The sequence below is a fragment of the Akebia trifoliata genome, chromosome 8 (assembly GCF_017979445.1).
Source record: "Akebia trifoliata isolate Shusen 1 chromosome 8, ASM1797944v1, whole genome shotgun sequence".
NCBI lineage: Eukaryota > Viridiplantae > Streptophyta > Magnoliopsida > Ranunculales > Lardizabalaceae > Akebia > Akebia trifoliata.
The window spans coordinates 8842298-8869950 of NC_141382.1; the positions used below are offsets into that span (position 1 = coordinate 8842298).

At 35.7% G+C, this 27653-nt stretch overlaps 1 protein-coding gene across 5 annotated transcripts; it reads right to left on the minus strand.

Annotated features, from left to right (window-relative positions):
• Nucleotides 1–13273: 13273 nt before the first annotated feature.
• On the minus strand, nt 13274–27135 carry LOC147395935 (cysteine-tryptophan domain-containing zinc finger protein 7-like). 5 transcript variants are annotated; one of them, XM_086451194.1, is made up of 15 exons: nt 26539–27135; nt 25028–25100; nt 24784–24917; nt 24119–24517; nt 22743–24004; nt 21622–22073; nt 19282–21101; nt 19039–19196; nt 18276–18436; nt 16977–17137; nt 14958–15824; nt 14753–14872; nt 14539–14647; nt 13936–14020; nt 13274–13505 (listed from the first exon to the last, which is right to left on the minus strand). In XM_086451194.1, the coding sequence occupies exons 1-11, from the start codon at nt 26698–26700 to the stop codon at nt 15630–15632; spliced, it is 4977 nt and encodes a 1658-aa protein (XP_086307320.1). In that variant the 5' UTR covers nt 26701–27135; the 3' UTR covers nt 13274–13505; nt 13936–14020; nt 14539–14647; nt 14753–14872; nt 14958–15629. The 5 variants fall into 5 exon arrangements, with proteins under 5 accessions (XP_086307320.1, XP_086307321.1, XP_086307318.1 ...); XM_086451195.1 differs by lacking the exon at nt 13936–14020 and having other exon boundaries at nt 14787–14872; XM_086451192.1 differs by lacking the exon at nt 13936–14020.
• Nucleotides 27136–27653: the final 518 nt, after the last annotated feature.

Here is a 27653-nt window from a genome sequence, read left to right on the forward strand (position 1 = left end):
TAACTTGAGAGGTGTCTATTTATAGATATAGAATAAGTGTATATATGTACTTCTCATGTATCACGTAATAGCACTTCTACAAGTAACTTCTTATACAAACAAAATAATCCGTAGAAACTTTTCTTGATCACCATCAGGTCAACAGACTCTAATCACCAATCATTCCAATCAATGATCAATGTTTCATAGGGGGTTGATTCTATCGATCCAACAATCGATGGTGACGATTACCGATCATAAGGTATAGTTGCTTACATCATAAAGGTTTAAAACAATGTATGAAGGAGGAAGAGAGACTATAGAGTGTGGACCACGAATCACAATGAAAAATTTTGTCTAGGTTCTTTAATTTCCTGAAGAGATGGTATGGGGTCTGAAAGCTCCTTCAAAGATATCATATTTTATTTGTACGTAACGTTAAATAGAACTTTATTTTACCATAGATTTCGATAAATTTTTGTTGTTTATGCAAAGTGAGTGTGGGGTCAATCAATCACTTATCATGAAATTTGGACTCACTCACTTTTTTGCCTTTTTGGGTTTGTGGTGTGGTTGTTTCGAAACTCAATTTTGCATTTCTTTCATAGTTGAAAAAATCAAATTTTTAGTTTATCATTTAAGAAAAAATACAACTGAAATTATCATGTCAACTTGTTTACATCTATGTATAAGAGACTGATTTTATAACCCCCAAAACTCTGCCCATGTGGCTGTGCATAGAATCATAGATTTTTTTTTCACGGGGATACACAATTGGATATATGATGTGCAATTGTGTATCCCCAAGAAAAAAAATATATTGTCCTATGATGTGCTGTTGCATTTTTATTTAAAAAAATTCTCAAAATCTCCAAGGGAACCTTACATCATGAAGTTTAATTTGTTACCCACCGGACCTTACTTTATTAAATTTGTTACCCAACAAATATTGAAGTGGGATCCACGTCATAAAATTTAAATTGATGCAATTAATTTGTTACTTAACATATCTTGTTGTGGCATCCAAAAACATGATTTGATGGCACAAAGTTATAAAGGATAAAATTCTAAAAAACATTAGCAAAAAAATCTCTTTATGATAAAACACAATAGTCCTGGCCCAATGTTTATCCCCCCACATAAGAAGGGGTTGAGATTTAATCTCCCATAAATCTCAATGATAACTTTTGTCTCTTATATTCTCCTTTACAAGGATAAGTTAGAACTTTATTACCTTTACTAGAGTAAAGGCACTGGCATCCTCTCTAAGGTTAAGGGGTAAAAGTGAAAAAAATAAAATTGGAGTAGGTGGTAACGATTTTAACACAACTTGAAAACAACACGAAATTAGTAGGTTTGCGTCAAACCTAATTGGATTTGAGATATTATTGAAAAAATTTAAAGTTAAAAGGGTAAGAAATGAAAAATAATAAAATAGATTAAAAGGGATAAAATAAATAATATAGTAAAATTATCGGGGGTGAAGTGTAAAATAAATAAAGTGGGTCTCACAAAATTGTAACTTGATTTGAGGGTTAAAGGTATAAAAGGGGGAGGGGGGGGGGAGAAGGGCAAAGTTAAAAAAGTATTATTAAAGAATTTTGAGATTAAAGGGGATAAAAAATGAGCGAAAATAAAGTTGGGATGTAAAGAGAAAAAATAATAAAATGATCAATATAGGTCTCACAAAACTATAATTTGATGGGAGGATTAAGGGCATAAAAGTTAAGAAAAAAAGTTGGAATAAATTTATTAAATAATTTTGAAGTTAAAAAGGTAAAAGATGAGTGAAAATAAAGCCCAAGGGGTAAAGAGAAAAAATAATAAAGTGACTAATGTAGGTCCCACATAAAGATTTGTGTCTCACAACTATACTAACTTGGTATTGTTTTATTATATGAGTCATATTGGGGTGATACGAAGGGAGACACGTGAATGATACAATGACTTAGTGGCGCGTACATAATCATAGATGTTTTTTTGCGAGATATGCGTAAAATTCATCTACGGTTATGCGCACGCCACCACATCATTTGTGTCACCCTTGCATCTCCGTTTATGTCATTCCAGCATTAGACTTATTATATAGATTCTTCAATCACTTTTCAATAATATTATTTTTCTCTCTAATTTTATTATCTTTCCTCTTTCTCTTTTTTCAAAAATACCCCCAGTAGTTTTATTGTGTTTTCTTTTACCTCTTAACCTCAAAAAGGATGCTCATGCACCTGTCTATATAATAAAACATAGTTGTCATCTTCCAAATGTTTATCCCCCATCAGTAGAGGTTTGGAATTTTATCTTCTCACAAAGTTCGAGGAACAGTTCAATTGTATTCCCTTTTCTCTCCTCATTTTCCAAAGAATACCATCCAATTTTATTGAATTTTCTCCTCTACCTCGTTCTAATAATACCCTTCTAACTTTATTTTCTTCTCTTCCTCCAACTTTATTACATTTACCCTTTTATCCCTTTTCTAATAATGCCCTTACAACTTTATTGTCTTTCCTCTTTTACCCCCCTTAACTCCAAAGAGGATGATCGTATTGTAAATACGAGCAAACTCTAGTTATAAAACAAAGTATGAAGAGTTTATAAATGGAAAACTTACTTTATAGACCACGTGGAAGGGGTTTCTTTCTAAATAATCCCTGACTTTTCTCATTTTCTCCATATACTTGGATTTTTTAATCGCGATTGCAATCATTTTTAAATGACTTTTTACAGTGAATGACAAATGGAGAATGATATACTCCTAATTTTGAGCCTTTAAATATATTTTGCATTTTACCTTAATGATTTGTAATAAATTGACAAACAAAGTTTGAATTCTAAAAATTTTAAAAATTTATTGTAAAGTTTGATTTGAATGTTTGTTTCACAATTGTAGAGGTCGGGGAAAAAGGTTGAATCACATTTGTTGTGTCAAGTTCAATAATTTTATTGTCAAGATCAATAATTTTAGTGTCGAGTTCCAATTTTTTTTTTGTTTGCAGTGTTGAGTTCAACACTTTCTATCGTTGAGCTCGACATATTTATTGTAGAAATCAACAATTTTAGTGTCAAATTCAACTTTTTTATTTTCGAGATCAATATTTTTTAGAAAATGTTAATCTCGACAATAAAAATGTTAAACTCAATACTAAAATTGATGATTTCGATAATAAAATTTTGAATTCGACAATAAAAAGTGTTGAACTTGACATTGTAAATGTGATTCAATTTTTTTTTCTTGGACCTCGATACAATGAATCAATAGTACCACTCTTGTTTTCTAACCTTCTACAATAAAACAAGGAGTCCTAAAAACACATCAAAATCCTTTGCGTAGTAAAAATAGATAATTAAATAATTATGTTTGAATAAAAATTAACTGTACCATGAATCTTTTGTAGCACTTCTTTCCTATAACTCTAATTCCAAAACCAAAGATAGTCTCACCTATAAAAAATATATCACCCCATCCCTCCAAGGATCGTGGTCTAAATTAGATTAGAAGAAAAAAAAATTTTAATTAATCCAAAGACTTGAACATGGCAATCACGAGACTCCCAATTTTAAACGACTAGATTTTTTGTGTCTAATTAATGTAGCACTCACTCAACTATGGATTAGAGTAACAAGGAACTCCAGGAAAAAAGTACAACAGAGGATCCTCTCCCTCTGCACCACACCCCGCCCTCTACACTTGAACTCGACCCTTATGGATCCAATCCATGCAGGGGGTGGTAATGGGATGGGTTCCCATAGGACCCAATCCAAAGTTTTAAAAAATCAACAACATTCCTTTCCTCAACATATGTGGGAAAAATGATACAACAATTTTTTTTTTTCTCTTTTAACTCGGTGATGAACACTTGTCTCTTACGTTGTGTTTGAATTGAGAGAAATGGAGAGAAGAGAAGAGAATAAATTATTTTCTCTCCATTTCTCCAATTTGGATTGTTAAGTGGAGAGAGAAAAGAAAAGAATTGGAGAGAAGGTAAGAGAAAAAAAAATGTGAGTTTTCTTTCTCTCCAAAAGTAGAGAGAAGAGGAGAGAAATGGAGAGAAACCCTTTTAAATTATTTTACAATGTCAACTCTACCCCTAGATCTCTTTTAAGATATTTTAAAATTTCAAAGTTGTCCCAAGTTCTCTCCCGTCAATCCAAACATGGTAGAGAGAAATTGAGTTTATCTTCTCTTGTCTTCCCTTCTCTTCTCTTCTCTTAATGAGTTTCCCTTCTCTCCACTTCTCTCAATTCAAACATAGCCTTAAGACAAAAAAGAAAAAACATGCCAACTCAAAAAATAAAGAAAGAAAAGGCAACAACAAAACGCTTTCAATTATTATTTTTTAAAATACTTTTTATTTTTATTGGTAAACCTATTTTTAATTGAAAAATTAAATAGGATGGAATGAATCCAAATTTAAGATATTACCACCCATAGACTTTATCAACTAAGCTAAACAACAAATTATATATAAGTTCTGGTATTATCACCTTATAAACATCTTTACTAGTATAATGAGAGAAGGTGGTTCGACACCAAAATTTGAGTGGCCATACATGCCTCTATTTTTATTTAAATTTAATATAATCAAGATCATTTTGGCCAAAACCTAGAAAATTACAATGCAAATCACGTTGCTTAATTTTCAAAACTACAAAAGTATCTTGTTTTTTACCATCTATTCTATATATATAAAAAATAAATAAAAATAAATAAATAAACCTCAAATCAATATTTTAAATTACAAATGAACCCTTTTGACACATGTGTGTTTGCACATGCCACCTTCTAGTGTTTTTAACTCGGTGAGAACACGAATCGAATCCAAGTCTTTGAAATTAGAATTCATAAACTTCATCAACAACTTGCATGACAACTTGATTGGTTTTATATTACATTTAATATAATTTTAATGTTTGAAATTAATACTTATATTTATTTTCATTTTACATTAAATACTGAGCATAACTCGATTGAGTTTCTAAACTGACTCAATACATTAATGATATATATATATATATATATATATATATGGGGCGGATCATGGGACATATGTAAAAATAATGGTATTTCAAAATATGGGTTAGAAGTTTTGGATTAAGCTGATTTTTTGTGAGGATGGTCTCTATGATGAGAAGATTATCCTCACAACCATCCTCACAAAAAAATCAGCTCAATCTGAAACTTCTAAGTCCATCAAAAGTCATTTACAAATTATTGGTACAAAATCGACGGACAACATTCTAAATTACTTTTGAGAGGTTAGAAGTTTTAGGTTAGGATGATCTTCTCATCATAGAGATCATCCTCACAAAAAATCAACTCAATGTCAAACTTCTAACCCATATTTTGAAATTTTATTATTATTACATTTTTTTTCATGTGTCCCATGTTCCATACCTATATGGGAAATGTTCAGCAACAAACATTTTGGCAAAACATTTTTCAAAACATGGGTTAGAGGTTTTGGAATGGGCTGAATTTTGGTGAGGATGATCTCTACGGTGAAGAGATCATCATCACCAAAAATTATAGAGATCATCCTCACCAAAAATTAACCCATTCCAAAACTTTTAACCCCATCAAAAATGGTTTACAAAAAATGGATGGTCCACGATTTTTCAACTTGTAAACTGGGGCTAGAAGTTTTGGAATGGGCTGATTTTTGGTGAGGATGATCTCCTCACCGTAGGGATCATCCTCACCCAAAATCAACTCATTCCAAAACCTCTAACCCATGTTTTGAAAAATGTTTTGCCAAAATGTTTGTCAAAATGTTTGTTGCTGAACGGGACCCTACCTATATATATATGGGTCAGGTTCAAAGGACAACCATTTCTACACACATATAGACAACGTGTTTTGTCTTATATGGGCAAAAATGTTTGGAATGGACTGATTTTTTGTGAGGATGATCTCTGTGATGAGGGGATCATCCTGGCAAAAAATCATCCCATTCCAAAACTTGTAACCTCATCAAAATTGATTTACAAAAATTGGATGGTCTATAATTTTTCAACAAAAATTGGACGGTCTAGAAGTTTCATAATGAGCTGATTTTTGGCAAGGATGATCTCCTCATCACAGAGATCATCCTCACAAAAAATCAGTCCATTCCAAACATTTTTACCCATATAAGACAAAACACGTTGTCTATATGTGTGTAGAAATGGTTGTCCTTTGAACCTGACCCTATATATATATATAGGGTCCCTTTCAGCAACAAACATTTTGGCAAACATTTTGGCAAAACATTTTTCAAAACATGGGTTAGAGGTTTTGGAATGGGCTGATTTTTGATGAGCATGATCTCTATGGTGAGGAGATCATCCTCATCAAAAATCAGCCCATTCCAAAACTTCTAACCCCATGTTTACAAGTTGGGAAATCGTGGACCGTCCATTTTTTGTAAGCCATTTTTGATGGGTAAGAGGTTTTGGAATGGGCTGATTTTTGGTGATGATGATCTCCTCACCGTAGAGATCATCCTCACCAAAAATCAGCCCATTCCAAAACCTCTAACCCATATTTTGAAAAATGTTTTGCCAAAATGTTTGTCAAAATGTTTGTTGCTGAACATTTCCCATATATATATATATATAATGGGAAATGTTCAGCACCCTAAGTTTTACCACACACTTTAACAAACGTTTTTTGTCCTACATGGGTTAGAAGTTTTGGAATGAGTTGATTTTTGGTGAGGATGATCTCTATGATTAGAAGATCATCCTCCCCAAAAATCAGCCCATTCCGAAATGTTTAGCCCCATGTTTACACGTTGAAAAATCGTGGACCGTCCATTTTTTGTAAATCAATTTTGATGGGGTTAGAAGTTTTGGAATGAGCTGATTTTTGGTGAGGATGATCTCCTCACCATAGAGATCATCCTCACCAAAAATCAGCTCATTCCGAAACTTCTAACCCATGTAAGACAAAACGCGTTTGTTAAAGTGTGTGGTAAAACTAAGGGTGGCGAACGGGACCCTATATATATATATATATATATATATATATATATGGGTCCTATCCGTGGCCAATAGTTTGGCAAACATTTTGGCAAACACTTTTTCAAAACATGGGTTAGAGGTCTTGGAATGGGTTGATTTTTGGTGAGGATGATCTCTACGGTGAGGAGATCATCCTCACCAAAAATCAGCTCATTCCAAAACTTCTAGCCCCATTTTACAAGTTGAAAAAATCGTGAACCGTCCATTTTTTGTAAACCATTTTTGATGAGGTTAGAAGTTTTGGAATGGGCTGATTTTTGGTGATGATGATCTCCTCACCATAGAGATCATCCTCACCAAAAATCAGCCCATTCCAAGACCTCTAACCCATGTTTTGAAAAATGTGTTTGCCAAAATGTTTTGCCAAACTGTTGGCCATTGAACGCTACTATATTATATATATATATATATATATATATATATATAGGGTCGGGTTCCTGCAACACAGATTGCGACACACATAAAGACAACGTGTTTTGTCTTATATGGGCAAAAATGTTTGGAATGGGCTGATTTTTTGTGAGGATGATCTCTGTGATGAGGGGATCATCCTGGCAAAAAATCATCCCATTCCAAAACTTGTAACCCCATCAAAATTGTTTTACAAAAATTGGACAGTCTATAATTTTTCAACAAAAATTGGACGGTCTAGAAGTTTCATAATGAGCTGATTTTTTGCCAGGATGATCTCCTCACCACAGAGATCATCCTCACAAAAAATCAGCCCATTCCAAACATTTTTGCCCATATAAGACAAAACACGTTGTCTATATGTGTATTGAAATGGTTGTCGTTTGAACCTGACCCATATATATATATATATATATGGGTCACGTTATTACGACCCCCTTTTGGACCCCCTTTGCGACACACCTTTTTGTCTTATATGGGCAAAAATGTTTGGAATGGGCTGATTTTTTGTGAGGATGATCTCTATGGTGAGGGGATCATCCTGGCAAAAAATCATCCCATTCCAAAACTTCTAGACCGTCCGATTTTTGTTGAAAAAATTATAGACCGTCCATTTTTTGTAAATCAATTTTGATGCGGTTAGAAGTTTTGGAATGGGATGATTTTTTGCCAGGATGATCCCCTCACCATAGAGATCATCCTCACAAAAAATCAGCCCATTCCAAACATTTTTGCCCATATAAGACAAAAAGGTGTGTCGCAAAGGGGGTCTAAAAGGGGGTCGTAATAACGTGACCCTATATATATATATATATATATATATATATATATATATATATATATATAGGGAAATGTTCAGCACCCTAAGTTTTACCACACACTTTAACAAACGTTTTTTGTCCTACATGGGTTAGAAGTTTTGGAATGGGCTGATTTTTGGTGAGATTGATCTCTATGATTAGAAGATCATCCTCCCCAAAAATCAGCCCATTCCGAAATGTTTAGCCCCATGTTTACAAGTTGAAAAATCGTGTGGACCATCCATTTTTTGTAAATCATTTTTGATGGGGTTAGAAGTTTTGGAATGAGCTGATTTTTGGTGAGGATGATCTCCTCACCATAGAGATCATCCTCACCAAAAATCAGCCCATTCCGAAACTTCTAACCCATGTAGGACAAAACGCGTTTGTTAAAGTGTGCGGTAAAAGTTAGGGTGCCGAACGGGACCCATATATATATATATATATATATATAAACATCATTCTAGACAATGAGTTTTGTCTTATATGGGCAAAAAGATTCAGAATGGGCTGATTTTTTGTAAGGATAATCTCTAAGGTGAGAGGATCATACTTGCAAAAAAATCAGCCAATTCTGAAATTACTAGTCCCAATTTATAAGTTAAAGAATCGTTGATCGTTCAATTTAACCATTAGTTTGTAATCACTTTTCATAAGGTTAAAAGTTTTAGATTCAACTGATTTTTTATGAGGATGGTTTACTCGTCATAGAGATCTTCCTCACAAAATATCAGTTCAATTTGAAACTATTTTACCATACAAGACAAAACATTGTTTGGCACCCTACCATTTGCCCTACATTTTGCCTTACGTGATTTGTCCTACATTGGTTAGAAGTTTTGGAATGGACTGATCTTTGGTGAGGGCAAATAGTAGGTTGCGGAACATTTTTTTTTTTTTTTTTTTTTATGTATGTGTAAGTATGCACCCAAGTAAACAGAATCAAGAAAATGGAATCTTTTTATTGGGAAGTTGTAGTACAGTTTGTCTCTTGTGGTGTGTGGTGTGTGGTGTGCCTGCCATATCTCAGGCCCACTGTCCCCATTTTACCGACAATATTAGATGCCTTTATTTTGCTTCTATGAAAGATGCCCTTTTTATTATTGGTTAGCAAAATTTCACCTATTTTAGCCTTTTTTTGTATTTATTTTTCTAAATAATATAAAATTGAACTAAAAATAATCAAAAGAAATTTTCCTACGGGGAACTCTTGTGATTTATCCAAGGGATATGTGGCATACCCTCGAGAAACGTATTTTATCTCAACCATCGGATTTCATCCTTACTATTGAAGACTCGTGACGTGTGATAACAAGGGCTCTCAATTAAAATTGATTATAAGAAAACATTAATCTCAACTATCAAACGATGTTTAAATACTCCTAGGGATTCCTAAGAAAATGCACATCCATAAAAAATTCAAACTAATCCCTAAAAGATAAGTACTGATCGATTGGAAATTTGTGTTTCCTCCCCTTTTTATGCTAGGCAAACAAGGGATCAGTAATTAATGACGGTGAAAGTGAGTTCAACGGGATTTAAACATGAATAATGCTGAAGTGACCTCAAGATTCGACCTCACACCGCACACCCTGACGTGAAAGTGTATGAGAATCAAAGATGATTTTCTCAAGATACGAGTGAAAAAACATCTATGGTTCTTATCCACTTTCACGTCAAGGTGTGCGATACAAGGTCCAATCAACTCTCCTTAAGACTTTACCACTTAGTTAAGGGGTATGTTCATTGTGTTTTTTCTCTTATCGCAATCATCTATTTGATAGAGAACGTCAAACGTTGTTTTAGATAAGAAAAGTCCTTTATCATGTCAGGAATTGATTTCGAGTCCATATAATTTTTGTGGGAATTATAGATGGAGTTATTAATTCAAGAGTAGGTCCCTTGATGCTTATTATTTACAAATGTAGTGCTAGTTCATGAGAGCTGATTTGGAATCCAAAGATTTTAAAACAAGATCAAGAGATATTATATAGAATGCAACTTTAGCATTATCATCTGTAGAGCTATAGTTGGATGGATAAAGTAAAGGTGTCCTTTGAAAGTTCTATGTGACCGACAAATCTCAATAATAGGAATTTTTTTTTCATGGGCAATTAGAAAATAAAATATTCATAAATTGTGAGTTTGAGATGATTTGATCATGAACATCATAAATTAATATCAATATGAGCTATTGTTTAGCAAACAGGCGTAAGTTTTCGACGAGATCCTTAATACGATCTTATAAGCATGGTTTTAAAACTCGATTTCGTGTCTCATCTCGTCCAGGCCTGATACCGAGTCATTTCGAATGAGTTTTTCGATATGTTTGAGACATCTCGTTCAAAAAATCAAAAAATTGAAAGTGAACTCTAAATCTTAGTAAAAGAAGTGACTTTATGAGTTGGTCTCATTCAACTCCGATACCGAGTTAACTTGGATGATACGTCTCAATCTCGGACAAGTTTTAAAACCATGCTTGTAAGTGTTCATAAATTATTCGACAAATTAAAAATGATTTAAAATTGAAAATTATAAGACAATTATGATGAATCTAAATCATCTTGTTTCATCATTCTGACCTTCTACTTCAAAGTGAACAAGGACCCTATTAGGGTTCCCCACAATAACAAATCGTAGAAAACCAACGTGCTCTGGGTTTCGAAGAAAAAGAATTTATAATAAGTGGTAGTTAGTTCAGGTGATTAAGCCTTTAGGTGATAATATTAGAGACTTGTGTTCATATTCCACCCATGATCGTTTTGACGTCTCGTCTCATTCGTGAACGAGATCAAATTGTCTCAGATGTATTTTCCAATACGTTTGAGAAGTCCCGTTCAACAATGAGAAAAATGAACCTAGGTTTTAAATCTCGTCCGATACATTGACTTGTCCACCCGTCTTGTTGTTGGGTGATACGTCTCAAACTCATACGAGTTTTGAAATCATAATTCCGCCTTCATTGACTTACTAAACTCATTAAAAACTAGCTTATCAATAAATACCTAGATTGCCTAGGTTCTTAAAAAATTAAAAAAATTGCAAATTGGATGATCAAAGAAAGATTCTAAAAATTAAAAATTAAAAAGTAAAAATAAAAAGGAGGTAGTTGAGGGGCCTTCCAATGGCATCTACAAGCCCGCCTTCCAATGGCATCTACAAGCCCATCTATCGAAACGTGTCCCAACTTTTTAAGCCAAGCAGCTAAGGGACATGAATTATTGATACGGACTGTCATTTCATGTTAACTTCATCTGTGTTTTCTTCCTTTTTTCATGGCTTTGTACTTGTACCTTACCATGGTTGTTTCTTTGTGGCTAGGGTTCACATGGGCTTGCTTGGCTTGATGGGATTTTAAACCTAATTAGCTTTTGAATGATTTTTTTTAATAAGATTTGTAATGTGTGGTAAAAGATTGATGATCTGAAAATATCCCAAAGTGATAACTTTTTGTTTTTCGAGATTTATTATACACAAGGACAGAGTGATTATGAAAAATATTTATGAAATCATAATTGGATGATTAAAGTGAATGTACATTTATAAAGTATTATGCGAAAGACGTATATCAATCAAATTAAAAAGAAAATCATAAAAGATTTGAATGTTGGATGGTCACGACATGGTTCTAAAACTCGTTTTAACATCTCGTCTCGTCCATGAACAACATCTAATCGTCTCAGATGAGGTATCTAATTTATTTTAGTTGTCTTAGACAAGATTTTTTTTTTTTTTTTTTAACTTAATATTAGAACAAACCATGTCTTTGAGACGACTCGTAAACTCATTTGGGACGAGATTTAAAGCCATGGGTCACAAGCATTATGTTAATAAATAGGACGTACGAAAATGAGGATGTTGAAATGGATGAGTAGGAAGACTTGAAAAGATAAAATTCGAAATGAGTGTCTTCAAGAAAAAAACGTAAAAATATTTCCAATGGATAATATAAACTAAAAGAAAATCGAGTAAAATGGTTTAGACATGTTCAACAAAGGTTGGTTACATCCTCAGTTAAAATAAATATTCAATTTGAAGATCCTAAAAGAAATTGAATGAAGATAGTGGAAGTAGATAAGAACTCACTTTCAATGACAAATGGCTCTAGACATAATGGAATGGAGGAACAGGATTCATTTAGCCAACCTAGATCTTTAGGGATTTGTTTTTGTGTTAGAAGTGACGATGATAATCATAGAAATATAAGATTTTGCTCACTTTTGACAAGAAATTTTTTTTTTCTTTTTTGATGGGTAAGAAGTCTCAACCTCAAATTTGGTAAGATAACTTGCTATACTTTTGCTACAATGAAATTTAAAATAAATTGGACTCGGCAAACAATCAGGGTTACAAATTTGTGTTTGGAAATATGGATAGATAAATCTAAAAATCATCTGATCTATGTGATTTTCAGACTTTGTATCATCAAACACTTGCCTTAGTACCTTATATCATGGAGGGATATATTTCAAGGATACTAAGTCCATGTTCAAATGACCACAACCACCCTATCACCTTTATTAGATAAAACCTCCTCCTCTAATCCCATTTAAGCTGAAGAACTTAAAAAAGTGTGCGGGATTGTCATGAACCCTTCAAAGCTGTTTATTTTTATTTTTTTGATAGATGAAGATTAGAAATTTCATTAAAAATGCAGTCGAGATAACCACAAAAACCAGATTATTGAGATTGTGGAGAGGGATTTTGTTGTGAGAGATGTAAATAGATTTCACATTGTAGATATGGATTATGCACTTGCAGGGGTTTTGGTGATTATTATCCAATAATAGGTAGAATTTCAAATTTTAGAGAGAATTAATTTAATTATAATCTAATAACACATAAGACTACATATATTCTACAAGTTAAAAATCTCATTTGGAGGCAATATCTCAATCAGGGTTAAAATTAAAACTGTTTGAACCTGAGACGTTCCAAAAAAAGGCTGACACAATGATCCATGTTTCTTTCCAAACAAGGCCTTAACATTCATAGTTGATGAAAAACCTTTATCCAAATCATTGACCATGAAAGATCTAACAGCAACATCATGAGCATTTCCTGCTTACAAGGTTGACCTCTTATACAACCAAAAAGGTGGAAAAAATTTATTAACACCACAAGAATAAATGATGTTACTATGATACAAGCTGCGGGGAGGTAATCGTTAGGTGTCAGATGCAAAATCTTGGTTCTGAGAAAGAAAAAAAAAATTTAATGTTCTTGTACAATGCATACGAAAAGATACTCGTAGAGGCCCATCATTAATTCCCTATTAATGACGTTGGCACCACCGCTGCCGCAACCACCAACCTGAAACCAAGAGCCCATATAATTAGTTACCATACCCGTATTATATTAACTTGAAAACTTTGCAAATGGTTGATAAAAATATATATTTACAACTAATCGTTACAAAATACCCAGATTCTGGTCTACACCCAGAATGTCAGCTGGAGACATTTGACACATACCCGCCACTCTGTTTATGCAAAGCAATATCCCAAACCCACAATTATGATTTACAAATGGAAATGTTACATAATGGCAGAGTTTTAGAGTGAATCTGTGTCATATTGTGGGTGGGTGGGTGTTTTTTTTTTTTTTTTTTTTTTCTGGGATGGGGGGGGGCGCATAAAATTCAAAAATGTACACCAAATGGCTAGGAAAAGGGCAATGGTTGTGAAATGTGAACCTTCAATCCATTCTTTATTATTGAATCAGTTGAGTTAAATGAGCTCACCTTCATAAAAGAAGACTTGGCATTATTGAAGCCATACCCAAAAAATTTGGGATTCGCTGAAGAAAACATCTTTCTCCATTCAATTCTGTAAAAAGCCTTGTCTTCTGTTAGTGCAAGTGTGTTCATATCTGTTCTCAATATATACAGATATCGGACAAGGGCCAAACATAAGGTTGTTACCATAAAATGTAGATCTAAGTAGTAGGATTTGGTCCCCCCAAGCCAACAGCTTGGATCCCCCTCATCCCTCGTAAATAACTAGATATATTTACTACAATAATGAGAGAAGGCAGAGTAGACGTGGTTTGACACCAAAATTGGGATCTCAATAATGCCTCCACTTTTACATTTAAGCTTATAATAATCAGGGTCATTTTGGTCAAAAACTAAGAAAATTGCAACCCACCGCCCTATAATTATGTTGGCTAGTTTTCAAAATTACAAAATATCCTTTTTACCATGTAATCTTCGAAAAAACCCTATAATCAATATTTTAAATTACAAAAAAGCCCTTCTAATATATGTGTGTTTGCAGATGCCACCTTCTAGTTTATATATAACAACAAGAGCTATAGAGTAGGGGTGTCACTAAAGGAGCCTTACCTTTTAGATTTCCACATCTGAAAGTTGGCAGTGCGGCATGAGCCCAGGTAAAGAGTACTTCAATCACTACTGTTTTTAATTGAACTTATTGATATAGACAAACATCCCCCTGCCATCCACAACAAAGCGTATTTTGAAGTAAGCATAACTGAATGATAACAAGGAAGCAAATGGTCCAACAAAATTCTTCATAATTTTTAAGAGCTTAGCAAACCTTTATTGTCAACAAGAATAACTCGGGGACGTACATATAAGATCATCTACAAAGCAACTCCATGTGAAATATCATAATTTTCTTCTATATATACGTCTCGATCTTCTTTCAATAAAATTGCTGTTTAACACAACCTACACACATATTAACACGTAAAGGAAAGAATCTTAACTAAAAAATAAATGATGAAATGAAAGATACTTACCTGAGGATTCAATTTATTGTTGCCATCAGATTCACAGCAAGTTTGAACAGAGAATAATCAACATGAACCATTAATGAAACCAAGCTCAGCAATAAAAATGATTTCGTAAATGTACTAGCCTTCTCTCCCCAATTCTTGGATTTAGTCATTTCCGTTGAAAAAAAAATAGAACAAAATTTAAAGTCCATAGTAGAAAACTCAGAAAGATGGTATCAATCAGAACTAACTATACAAGTATTCAGCTGCCCCAAAATTATTTCGGAAAGGTTTCTGATCCATAACATATTTTGCCTCAGCTCTGACCAGTGGAATCGTCAAATCATGTAGCAGAAACCTCAGCTTATGAAGGAATCCGCTTGTCTTATCCCACTCACTGAGACTTGTTGATCAACATACACTACACCCTTTTCCATGTCAAAAGCCCAACAAAAGGCTCACAAAGAATACACTACAGATATCGCAAATCAACCCTTGTTTTTTACAATTATACAGAGAGGAACTGAGCTGGCAATAATCCGCACCTTTTCAGAAGTACTGATTGGTGCAATAGAGAGATCCATCTTTGCTTCTCTCTTTTCTCTTCCATTGAAGTCTGCTTAACCCAAGGAACTAAACCAGAGAAACACAAAATATACACAGGTGGGCTAACATAATCTCTCCTACCAAAGGTACTCAATGACCGATTGCTTCCATTGCTAGCCGTACAAGACGAAGTAACCCCTGTACATCATAGAAGTTGAAATCAAGGACCCTTCTGACGGAAGAGATAATCTCCCCGTGCTGTGCCTCTTCCAGGCTCACATTGGCAGTCGCAAAAGCATTTTGGGATTTCCTCGAAGCCTCCATTGCAAAATTTACATCCTGAGTCTGCAGAGATTAACATTTAAAGACTCTTTTAACTCTTGTGCAGTCTCTTCTACGAATATAATTATTGGGGAAAGTAGTGTGTTCTTAAAGGAAGTGACATTGGGGGTTGTGGCGAGAAAGGAACGTGGGAGGGTTTGAAGATAAAGAGCGACAGGACCACGAGATCATCATAGATGTTATGGGTCTCTTATTCTACTGGAGTTAAGTTTTTTATTGAAGCTAAAGGGGTGTTTTTTTAGGCTTTTGTGGGTAGATAGGATTGGGTGTGTAACTGTTCGGGTCGCACTTGAGTTTGGTTCTTTTTCTTTCGTATTTCTTTTGTTATTCTCCTCTTTCTGGGTTGGTCATCACGATCATCCCTTTTTCAATAAGATCTCTAATTCAATCAAAGGAAAAATAAAAGGCAGTAAACATTAGAACTTAGAAAATGGTCAAAATGAAGGCACCTAAAATGCTATTGCTAACAAAGAAGACTCAACAGCATAGGTGAAGTGGTTCGACGGGGGTGGGTCTGGAGGTTAACCATCCAAGGTTTAAATCTCAGCTTTAGTAAGTTGAAAACCCAATTTTGTAAGCCAATTTGGAATTTGTTGGATCTTCCCATGTTTTGTGATTGACACTCAGTTGTACAAAGCAGGGGTCACTGTGGGAGAAGACTATGATTCAAGAGAGAAGCGACCGTTGCAAACCAGTTATAATAGAATTAGTTTAGGAAGCAAGAGCGGGATCAAGATTGCTGAGTGGGAGTGATACTTAGTGTAGAGGACTCCTGCAACTAAGGTTTGACACGTTCCAGAGTTTGTATATCACAGCTTTCTCTTCTAGAGGACGGTCACTTTGGTTGCTTCCACTATGGTATATTGGGATCTATTGAAGCAGCGTAACAGGAGGATCTTTGAGGAACAGGATGAAGAGATCCAAGCTAACTCTATTTAATATCAAGGGTTATGTTATGCATGTAGAGGGATTTTTTTTTAAAGATTCTGTATAATTTTGTGTACATAGGATCTTTTTAAAAAGGATGATGGGTAATCTGGTCACGGTCGTTTTATGTTTATGGTTCTCAGGAAAGCCTTTTTGGCATCTAATTAAAATTACATAGACATCAATAATATATAATACATAAATAAAAGTGGCATTGAATAGACTTACAAAATTGAGCAACCGCACAAAGTTCCGCCGGTTCCGAGCAATGATGACATGGTTTCCAGTAACATGAGGAGAAGTAACAGCCTTGGCTAAGGCAACCTTATCCATTGTGCCTTGATTGTTTAAGTTATCAACATCCGAGGCAGATGATGATGAAGACTCACCTAAGGAAAACAATGGAAGGAATAAGTTCACATCCATGACTACAATATATCACCTAAGACTTGCAACAATTGTTGCATCAGAATTGAAGGCGTAAGTTACTCATTAATGGAACTGATTGTAGAAGAAAATGAAGAAAAAAACTGCTTATCAAAAATAAATTAAAATAGGCAACAGTTCCGTCCAACAATTCATTAGAATGACAATGTCAGGGTAAAGAACATGTAAAAAATTCCAGCTATGAGCAAAGAACCAACGTTTCTCTCTTTCTTTTTCTTCTTTTAAGAAGTTTGTGCACCAATAGCCATGGTTCATGAGAAAAGATAATAAAAGCTACAACACTCCAAAATAACTTAAGTTACATTTCAATGGATCGGTATCTAATACAACTTATGGTGCATTTCAACTAATCAGTTCTAAAAGTCCAAGTTCTAAGATATTTCTCTGTGTAAATTTTATTGGAGGATCTGTGGTCTTAATAAGCATGAAGATGTACTCAACTATTAAACCCCAATCACCAAAACCTCTTGTACAAACCTCATCAAAATCCCCCAAGATCCTGAATGTATGAAAGAAAGTAAGTACTATATCTAAATTCCCACTTCGATTTCTTGGGGAAGGCTGAGTGAGGATTGGACTTAATGACATATCACCTTATTCAGGGTGATTGCTTTCCTCCCAATGCATCTATGATGTGCAAAAATTAAAAAATTAAAAACTTTCTACCATAACTAGATTGCTGGTGAGATTTAAGACTAAACCTCTTTCGCATAGAATTGGTTTTCTCAAATGAATGAGTAATCTCTTCTAATACTGATTTCCTGGTGTTAATAGGTCAACATTAAAAAAATTTTGGTTAAGTCCGCCTTTGTTCACTCAAAATATTGGATACTTCAGAGTAAGAGGTGCTGCTCCAGAAGGTGTAAGAATTGGCTCTCCATCCTTGAATAGTTCCATAAAGTTAGATTTGGTGTTTTTAGAGATTCGAGATCCAATTTCCATAGTGGGACACAGATTTATCGAGGACAAGATTTTCTCTTGATGTTTGTTTATTTATTAAAGGTGGAATGAAGCTCTTGTAAGGTAACTCATAGGATTTGTAAGATTAACAAAAACCCATCACCTAGAAATCACAATTACCTGGAGGAACCATTTGTAGAGCTGTTTGCAACTCATGGCGATCTTTGTTTGCACTTGAATGTTTGGAATAAACGACCCTCATATACGCCACCTCCGTGCATTTGTACGCTAGGGCAGCAGCAGCCATTTCTTTGCATCTTTCATATTCATGGGCAACAAATCTGTGTATTTAAATGGAATATAATGTCAACACGTAACAGATTACAGCGAATGTAATTTAATTAATAAAACCACTATTCATTAATTTCAGTAATTAATGATTTACTGAAATTAAATTTCCTATACAGTGCAAGTTGAACCAACTGAAAAGGATATTAGCAAGATTGTTTTTCAAACTTAATAGCATTGGCAATGCTCTTAAACCAATCCATAATAAATTAAACGTAATAAACTAGAGTTTGCCTGTGCCTACGACACAGGCATCCTCTTTGGGGTTAAAGGGGTAAAAAATGAAAGATGGTAAAGTTAGAGGGGTGTTATTGAAAAGAGGGGTAAAAGAGGAAAGATGATAAAGTTAGAGGGAAATTATTGAAAAGGGGGGTGAAAGAGAAAAGATGGAACAATTGGAGGGATATTATTGAAAAGGAAGGGGGGAGAGGAAAAATAATAAAGTTGAAGGGGGTGAAGAGGAAAGGTAATAAAATGGAACAGTGAGGACCCCACTTCACTATAGCTGGAGTGGGACCCATCGATATGTTTTATTATATATATAGATATGGAATAGGAAATAAAGGCTACTTGCAACTTTGACATTATAACTTACTTGAATAGTTCTGCAGTCTCGCTGTACACTTGCATTGATTGAGTTTCCCCGTGTTTGGCACTCTCAATGTTGCAAGGTTCCAAAAGCGATGCCCCGTGAAGAAACTTCAAAGCTGCCTGGAAGTATAACCCGGTACGTTCCAGATCTAACCCAGGATTCTACACAATACGATCCAATGACACAAAGAGTCAGAACCAGAATCAGGTAAAACATCAAGATTGAGATAAGTGAATAAGTTAACACCTTAAGGCGATCGGCGGAATGTTTAAGACCCTTGGCTTCTTTCAGGGCATTAGCAGCAGCATGATTGGAGGAATCCTTCCTAATTGGACTTGGGGCATCAAGATCACCGGCAACCACCCCATTAGGTGTGGAGTGCCTCAAACCGCTATGGTGGGCTCCATCCCGATTATCTGGTTTCCTAACCTGTTTCGTCACCTTCAATGCATCACCACCACCATCACCAGATGCAACTCGGTGGGTTCCTGGTATTGGTCGGGGACACTGCGACTGAGTTTCTTTTTTATCTCTCGAATGTGGGAGCAATTGTGATTTCCCTCTACCCGACGCTGATTCCAAACGATCAGTTTTATTGGAAAGAAGTTGGTACGAGGACCTTTCTCCTCCATGGTCTTGCAGTACGTTTTGTTGTGTGTTAGATTTACCATCCCCAAATTTTACATCTGAACCACCATGGCCCCCAAATTTTGGTTGGCTCTCTCTTCTACCTTCACTTGACCATTTTCCTTCAGAATCTTTCTTACGTGAAATATTCTTCTCATCCTTACCCGACTTAACAGCAGACTTCTCCTGAAAACTATACTTTCCATCCTTCAATTCTTCATTCTCTTCTTCATTTCTTGATTTATTAGTTGGATACAATTCTTTATGCTCGCTGAATGAATTGGCGACCTTCATCTTACCTTTATCAGCAACAGATTTGGAACTTCTTTGCTTGTCTTTGGCACGCGAAGAGGAACCCTTTCCGGACTTCCGTGAAAGAGATCCATTAGAATGGTAATGGTTGTGTACTCTCTCCTCATAGTGGCCATGTTCTTTACCTTGAAACTTTTTTTGTTGGTCTAAAGTAGAGGAACCACCATTCACCAAATGTGGTTTTTCAAATTCATATGGAGAAGATTCAGTTTGTGCTTTGGCTTTGCCGTTATGTGTGTGATTAGAATCCCTATCCTGATGATCAAGCACTGAAGACTCCAGCGATCCACGATGAAATACAGATGAAACTTTCTCTTTCCTTCCGTCCTCTTCACCATCTGAACATCTTTTCAGACTACCCATAACAGATAAACCAGCATTCGCCGCATCATCTTTACCCGACAGGATCCTTCTTGCTGAAGTAACCTTATCGAGATTGGAAACTCTCAAAGGAGATGAAGAAACTGATTCTACTGGTGATCCTTTCACCTCCGGGAAGTTGGGTATACTTTTACGGGAGCCTGACACCTTAGAAGAGCTTGAAGTGGCAGCCACGGAAGGCTGCACATATCCCAAATCCCTTTTCAATGAATCGATACCATCCAACACCCGTTGCGACCGTACATTCCCTCCTTGATATTGCCCAAGTAGCTGGTCCTTCTCATTGTGGGGCCCTCTACCTCTTTTCTCTGTTCTACTATCACCCTTGCTTGTACTTGACTCCTTCTCCTCAGACTTGGACAACCTAGCCTTCTTTAACTTTTTGTGTTCACTCTCACTAGTCTCCTCCATCAAAGAAGCTCTGTTGACCTGTTCTGGCAGATCAATCTGACTTGCTTGCCACTCCTCCACTTTCCTCTTTTTCACAGAAATATCTTTTTTATCACTTTTTCCCAGATCCAAGGCCTCACCGTCCAAAGAATCCTGAAATGTGTCTTTTGACTTATTTCCGGAAGCTGGAAAACCATTACTCGAACTGGGACCTGCCTTCCCCATGATCCCACCATGGTCAGAGTTCCAATCCTCGTCGCCATAATATAAGCCTTCTGTCTTGATTTTCTTAGAATCTGCAAATCCATCGAGGTCAGCCTCTCTTTTACTTTTTATTTTCAATTGTTTTGCATCACCTGTAGACATTTTACATTACAAAATAAATTGCATATTTCCAATAAGGGAAAGTGTGAGCCACAGATAAATGGTAGATTTGAAAATAATACCTCCATCCGCTATCATTTTTAAGCGATTGGCATCACCCGTCAACATTTCACATAAAAAATATAAGGGTGTTTCAGAAATACTCCCCTGTTAAATTGGTGATATTAGGTCTACCCCCGTGCAAAATGCAAGATTAGGTTAACCCCTGTGACTGTAAGTCAACATTGCATTTCTTGATGACTTAACTGTGAATTGTTATTATTTTTCAAAATGCTCTTCAAATACTTAGATTACTAAATCAAAATTTCAGTGTTAAATCATAAAGAAAAAACGAAATTGACTTACAGTCAAGGGGGTAAATCTAATCTTGCATTTTGCAAGGAGGTAAACCTATTATCACTAATTGAACAGGGGGGGTGTTTCTAAAATACCCACAATATAAATTGCATACTTCAATAAAGGAAAGTGAGACACAAAGAAATGTTACAATACCTCCATCCAGTACAGTTTTGTGCTTCTCTTTCTGTTTATGTCTACATTTTTCATCAGCCAGGTCACTTGACTGACTCAAATGCTGAGAGCCAGATTTGTTTGCTGGGTTGGATTCCAAAGGAGACTGGTTCACATCATTTAAGCTTCTGCTCTTCATAGATGCCTGTTGGTTCTTCTTCATAGAGTTTGAAAATTGCATGGAACCCGTAAGGTTAGATGGATTTGATGTCTCTTTCGATCCATGTTTCTTTTTTTCCCCTCTTAGCATGGCATGCAGACTGTGATCTTGATTTGTTTGGTCAAGATGCCGCATTTCGGGTAACATTCCTTCTGATACAGCTCCATAAGGTTGACCCTGCAGATTATTTTGATTCATGGGGATGGAAACATATAATGCATTCACAGCTTTTGTTGTCTCCTCTTCACTGATATTACAACGGTTCATTCCAGGCCTACATTCAATAGTGAATTAATCAGTCTAACGGAAAGGAAATCTAAAACCTTTGAAACATAATAACTATTAATGTTCGAACAAAACCTTTACTGCAACCTTGAATATTATTTCCATGGATACTTAGTTCATTGTTTTGTGCATTTATACCACTACCAAATAGGGCTTAAAATGGGTTGGGTTTGGGCTGGATCTGAGTACATCCAGATCCACAAAAAAAAATTATTCGGATCCTATTAGATAAAACCATATCCAAACCATTTTGTTCTCACTAAATCCGGATCCGACCCAGCCAAATTACTCGGATCAGGTCAGTTGGGTCATATAATTACGGACCGTTCAACTTTTTGCTATATTTCTTTTCTAATTGCTATACTATTCTATTTTACAATTATAATTATTTTATTTTATAAGAATTTACGTTGTATTTAAGTAGTACTAAAAAGCTATTTTGAAAAATGTAATTTCTGAAGCAATATATCATATGGATCTAGGGATGGATTTGTATCCAACTCGGATCAAGGGACATCAACCCATTTTTTATTCAGGTCTACTCGAAGAGTCCAAACCCACTAAATTCTGATTCGGATCACTCAGATTTCAGAAGAAATCCAACCCATTTTAAGCCCTACTACCAAAGAATCTAAGAATGCAACTGTAAACAACTTACAGCCAGTTAAGCATGCTACACAGCCACTTTTTGGGGAGGTGGTCGGGATTTGTACCAAACGGTAGGAGCCGCCACTTCTGACACCTGTCACAACAGACCCAATTTTCTTCTATAACAACAGGAGCCACTGTTGCAGAAACTGCATCACAAAAATGCCCATTTCCTGGTGAAGGAGCAGAAACAATCTGAGATGCCTTTGGATATGCCCCAGACATCAATGGGTTCTCAACCTTTTTACTACTTGTTCTCTCCTTCGATTTGTCGACGAATGGTTGGATTTCTTTGTCAAAAACCTCAACCTTAGAGTTCTTTGGCCTATCTTTAGTGGGTGTTTCCAGCAAGTTCACTCCAAGATCCATATTAAGATCCCTAGATATATCTCTATGGCTTTCTGTGGCCTTCTTCTTATCATTTGACGTTGCCAAAGGACCAACTCTCAAGCTTTCCTTTGGAAACTCTGTAGCTTGATCTCCATTACTTTGGCTTCCCTTAGATTTCTTTTTTCCTCCGGACGATTGCCGTTCCTTCCCATCGATCATTTTTGCTCCATCTTGCTCCTGTGGTGTAGCCTTTATGCTAACCTTGTCTTTCTGAGGATCAGTAAGTGCACCATTAAGATCTTTCCCCCCCTTAGAACAATTGAAATCAGCTTTAAATGGGTCTTTTTTTTTGTTACTCTTTTCCCTACCATCTTTCTTGGGGGCAAATTGAACATCTTTATGAAAACTTGCTTTTCTACCCTCCCAAACCTTATCTGCCGAACTAGTCTTTGAATTCAACTTGTCATCTAATGTCTCTACAGTTTCCTCCTTTGCAAGATCAGAGAGGAAGTTGTCATTTACCACACCTTTATGGACTTCCCGGGAAACATCAGATGCCTTAACAGTACTTTTTGTTGAGTCACCGATAGTACAATTTGGACTAGATAGGAGAGGAATCTTCAGAGAATTAGAAACCAACTCCCACCCCGCCGGGGTCTCAATGTCGATTTCCATCTTCAAAAGGTCACTAACTTCATTCCTTGCATCCTTATCAACCCCTTGTTTCACTTCCATCGGCCTACTGTTTTTCTCCACCGATTTCATTTTCTTTTCTCCAATAACTTTCCCATCCCCACTTACCCAAGAAGACTCATCGAAAAACGTGGCAGAACATTCTTGGTTACCATCTCTCAAAAGCTTTTCCTTTTCCGTCAAGTGCAACAAACTATTAGATAGAGGCGATAACAAAAAGCCCCCGGGCATAGGAAAAGACGTCATAATCTGATCCATCATATTAATAAGATCAAAAAAACATGCCAAGTCACTTGGGATGCATCTATCAGAAGAAAAAATAAATAAATAAAAGACAAGAAAATATGGAGAAATAAGGTTTACATGAAGTATGCTCCTAGGAGATTCATCAGGGGAGCGTCGAGATTCAGGAGACAACCCTCCACTTTCATCGGGACTGTCCTCCAGTGATGAAGATGGAGAACAATAAAGGCCGAGACCACTGTAAATTGCAGCATTTGTTTGAGCCATGTTATCTGGACCGACTTTAATTCGAACCTTCAGGGTTTTCTGGTCAGTAGAATTAATGGATTTGTTGGCAGGTTCAAGTTTGGGAGTAAATTCCCCAGTGCCCCTTGATGAAGACAAATACATATCGGCTTTAGATGAATTTTCGACAAATGGGGCCCTCGAAACAGGTGGCGGTGCCGAACTTATAGAAACTGATCCAAGCCTCGCACAAGAGGTCGCATTTGATTGAACTATAGAGTTCTGACGAGCACCCTGTATGGTGACATAAATAACAATGCTCAAGTGAACTAGAATTATCCTAGCTGGGAAAAAAGTTGTCACAGAATTCTGCTTCTCTGGAACAAAAAAATAAGAGATTCTATTGACACACCATCTTTTGCTAACGCCACCCCAATTCATACGTAATCACCAAAGAATTAGTACACATCTTGGTGTGGCATTAGAAAAATTGGTGTGGCAATAGAAGCTCTCAAAAATAATGATGATGAAGACCTTTTTCAAAATTTAAACATGCATACCTCCAATGGCAAATCATTTGGAGATCTTGGTGTGTCATAGCTCTGGACTTTTGGTGGAGTCCTTGAATGAGACCAAATAGATGGAGAGCGTTGATAGGTGGGCAAAAATGAACCATACCCGCCAAATTTTGCCCCTGTAAAAATGAAAAAAAAAATATCCAAACCATCACATCTGGAGTATAAAGGATGCATTTATGCTTCTTTTCGGCTCTACAGGATCTATAGTCTGTCATGGGTCCCTTACCCAAATTTTCTGCAGAAACACCACCTTCAAAATCTTTTTGAAAATGTCCCAATACATCTTGAACCTTCTCATCCTTTGAAAAAACAGAAACCAAACTATTACTAATGTCATATATGGGAAAAAAACGGTAGAAAGTGAGTCAATAATAACTGGAACCAACCGTACCATCACAAAAAGGTCCATGCATGAATGAAATTAGAACCGGAATATTTAATTATCTTCTACAAAGGAATTTTTTTAATGATCCTGTTACGATTGACAATAATTGAGAGATCCACCATCGGATTCCCATTAAATTGGCTTCAAAATGGTGTAGCAAGGAAAAATGTATGCAGGTCTACACAGTGAGAATAAACGTCTGCTACCTCCTCAAACTCCAAGTAGAAGGGAAGCCGAAAGCCAATTTGGCATTCAATGGCTTCAAAACTCTGAACTACAACTCGTGTAATTCAAATATACTAAGGGTCAGGATCCCTTGGCTCATGAAGACTGACTCGTGGAAAAAACACATGATCCCAACCATTTAAGCACAAAGTCCAATGGATGAGATTTATCCTCAGGATAATTAGCTCTGAGATGTGTATTATCAAGATACGCATAAATCTCAACTGTTGGATTTTGTATCTAAACGGTTGAGATCATGTGTTTTCTCATGAGTCCTTCTTCATGAGTCAACGGATCCCAACCTATATACTAATACCTCATCAACTGCAGAACCCACTAGTGAACCATGGATAGAAACCCTAAATATAATTTGTTTATTTTTAATAAATAAAAGAACATTATTAAAGAGGAGGATGAGAAGGCCTCCGAACGATGACAGAAAGCACATGATAAACTACTCCCTTTACAAACTAAATCCCACCTGAAAAGGAGATCCTCAATAAGATCCCACGGAACTCTTTAAACTGATTACACCATTAAAAAAAAAACAAAAAACCCAAAATGCTAACAATGATCTCCTACTCTTTCCCTTCGAAGATCCTTCGATTCCTCTCATTTCATAAACCCCAATAAATCACAAGGGAAGAAGATTTCACAAAATCCACAACTTTGAAACAAAAGAATAACTGAAATCAGGAAGCACCACGATAATTGATCACCGAGAACTGTTTCAACCAATTCGAAGGGGTTCCCTTAATCCAGGATTTGATCAAAGAAAAAAATAATCTCCCATGATCACATTGGTTTAAATTGGATTAAATAAAAAATTTATAAACTGAATCCAAGTCAATAACAGACCAAAAGTTTGCGCTTCCAGTTCACATTAACAACCACAAAACACACATCAAACAATGGATTAAAGTTTCTCTAGTGCTGGCAATAAACCATTAAATCATCACAATATTCCAATGCATCACAGACCCAATCCAAGACAGCACAGACAATTAAAAAATAAAATAAAATAATTAAACAATTCAATAAGCAAACAAATAGAAACCCAATACAGAATTCTCATAAACAAAAGCAAAATCAAACCTTTTTTGTAGTAAAATAAACAAAATCCTTACAAGGTAAGAGAGTGCAACATCTGGGTCGATATTAGGGTCGTCTTCCTGATAATAACAAGCCTCGCCTTCTTCAATCTCAGTCTCCTCCATCTCTCCACCACCACCAAACCCTAACCCTAACCCTAACCCCCTTCTCCCATCCCTCCTCTCCACAGAAATCATCAAAATCTCACCCTCGCAACCCCTCAATTTCCCACCCAAAACCCCAATTTTTCCCTAAAATCGCACATCACTCCAAACCAAAAAAAATCTCAAACCCACTTCAGAAATCAAAAAACCCAGAAAAAAAACCATCAAAGGATCTCTCAAAAACACACCTTGATCGGACAAAATCAAAAAAACCCTTATAAAATACACCAAACCCTCAACAGATTCTCAAAAAACTCTCACCTCGAAATTCTTAAAACCATGATCGGTATTAAATCTAACGGATTCTTACGAACTTCTCACACGTTAGATCGTCTCGAGCGCTCAATCGAACTCGTTTTCGATTTGCAGAGACGCCGGTTTTGGATGTAAACAGCGACCGATAGAACTTTTTCTTGATTTTTACTTAAATCAAATATTTGAAGTCAGCCCCTCGAAACCAGGCCGATCCAACCAGGAAACAGAGGGAGAAGGGTTTTCACCGAATTATTTTATTTTAGTTTTAGTTTTATTTCTATTTTCGTTCACGTGTTTTTTATTATTCCCATCAAGGGCAATTAGAAGGAAGTGCTGTGTGTCAGATGACAACAGGTCCCATAGTTTTGGGTTTTTATTTGGAATAATTTAACCAGTTATACCCCTCTTAATTCTTGTAAATATTTGAGATACCCCTGTGTTTTAAAACTCAGACATGATACTAAACCCTGATGTAATTATGAGTTAATAAAATGAGCTGAATGTCATTATCTTCAAAATCTAGTCTAATAAATTCATAATTTTACTTCTCAAAAATCAATCACTTATATAAGGTTGAGTAATGATTTTCTGACACCCCCCATCACATAATCGTAGATCATTTCCCTCGGGATACACATAATCATATATCTTTTCTTATGTATCCCGAGGCAAATGCTCTACAGTTATGTGATGGGAGCATTTGTCAGAAGAGGGTGTCATATTATCACTAC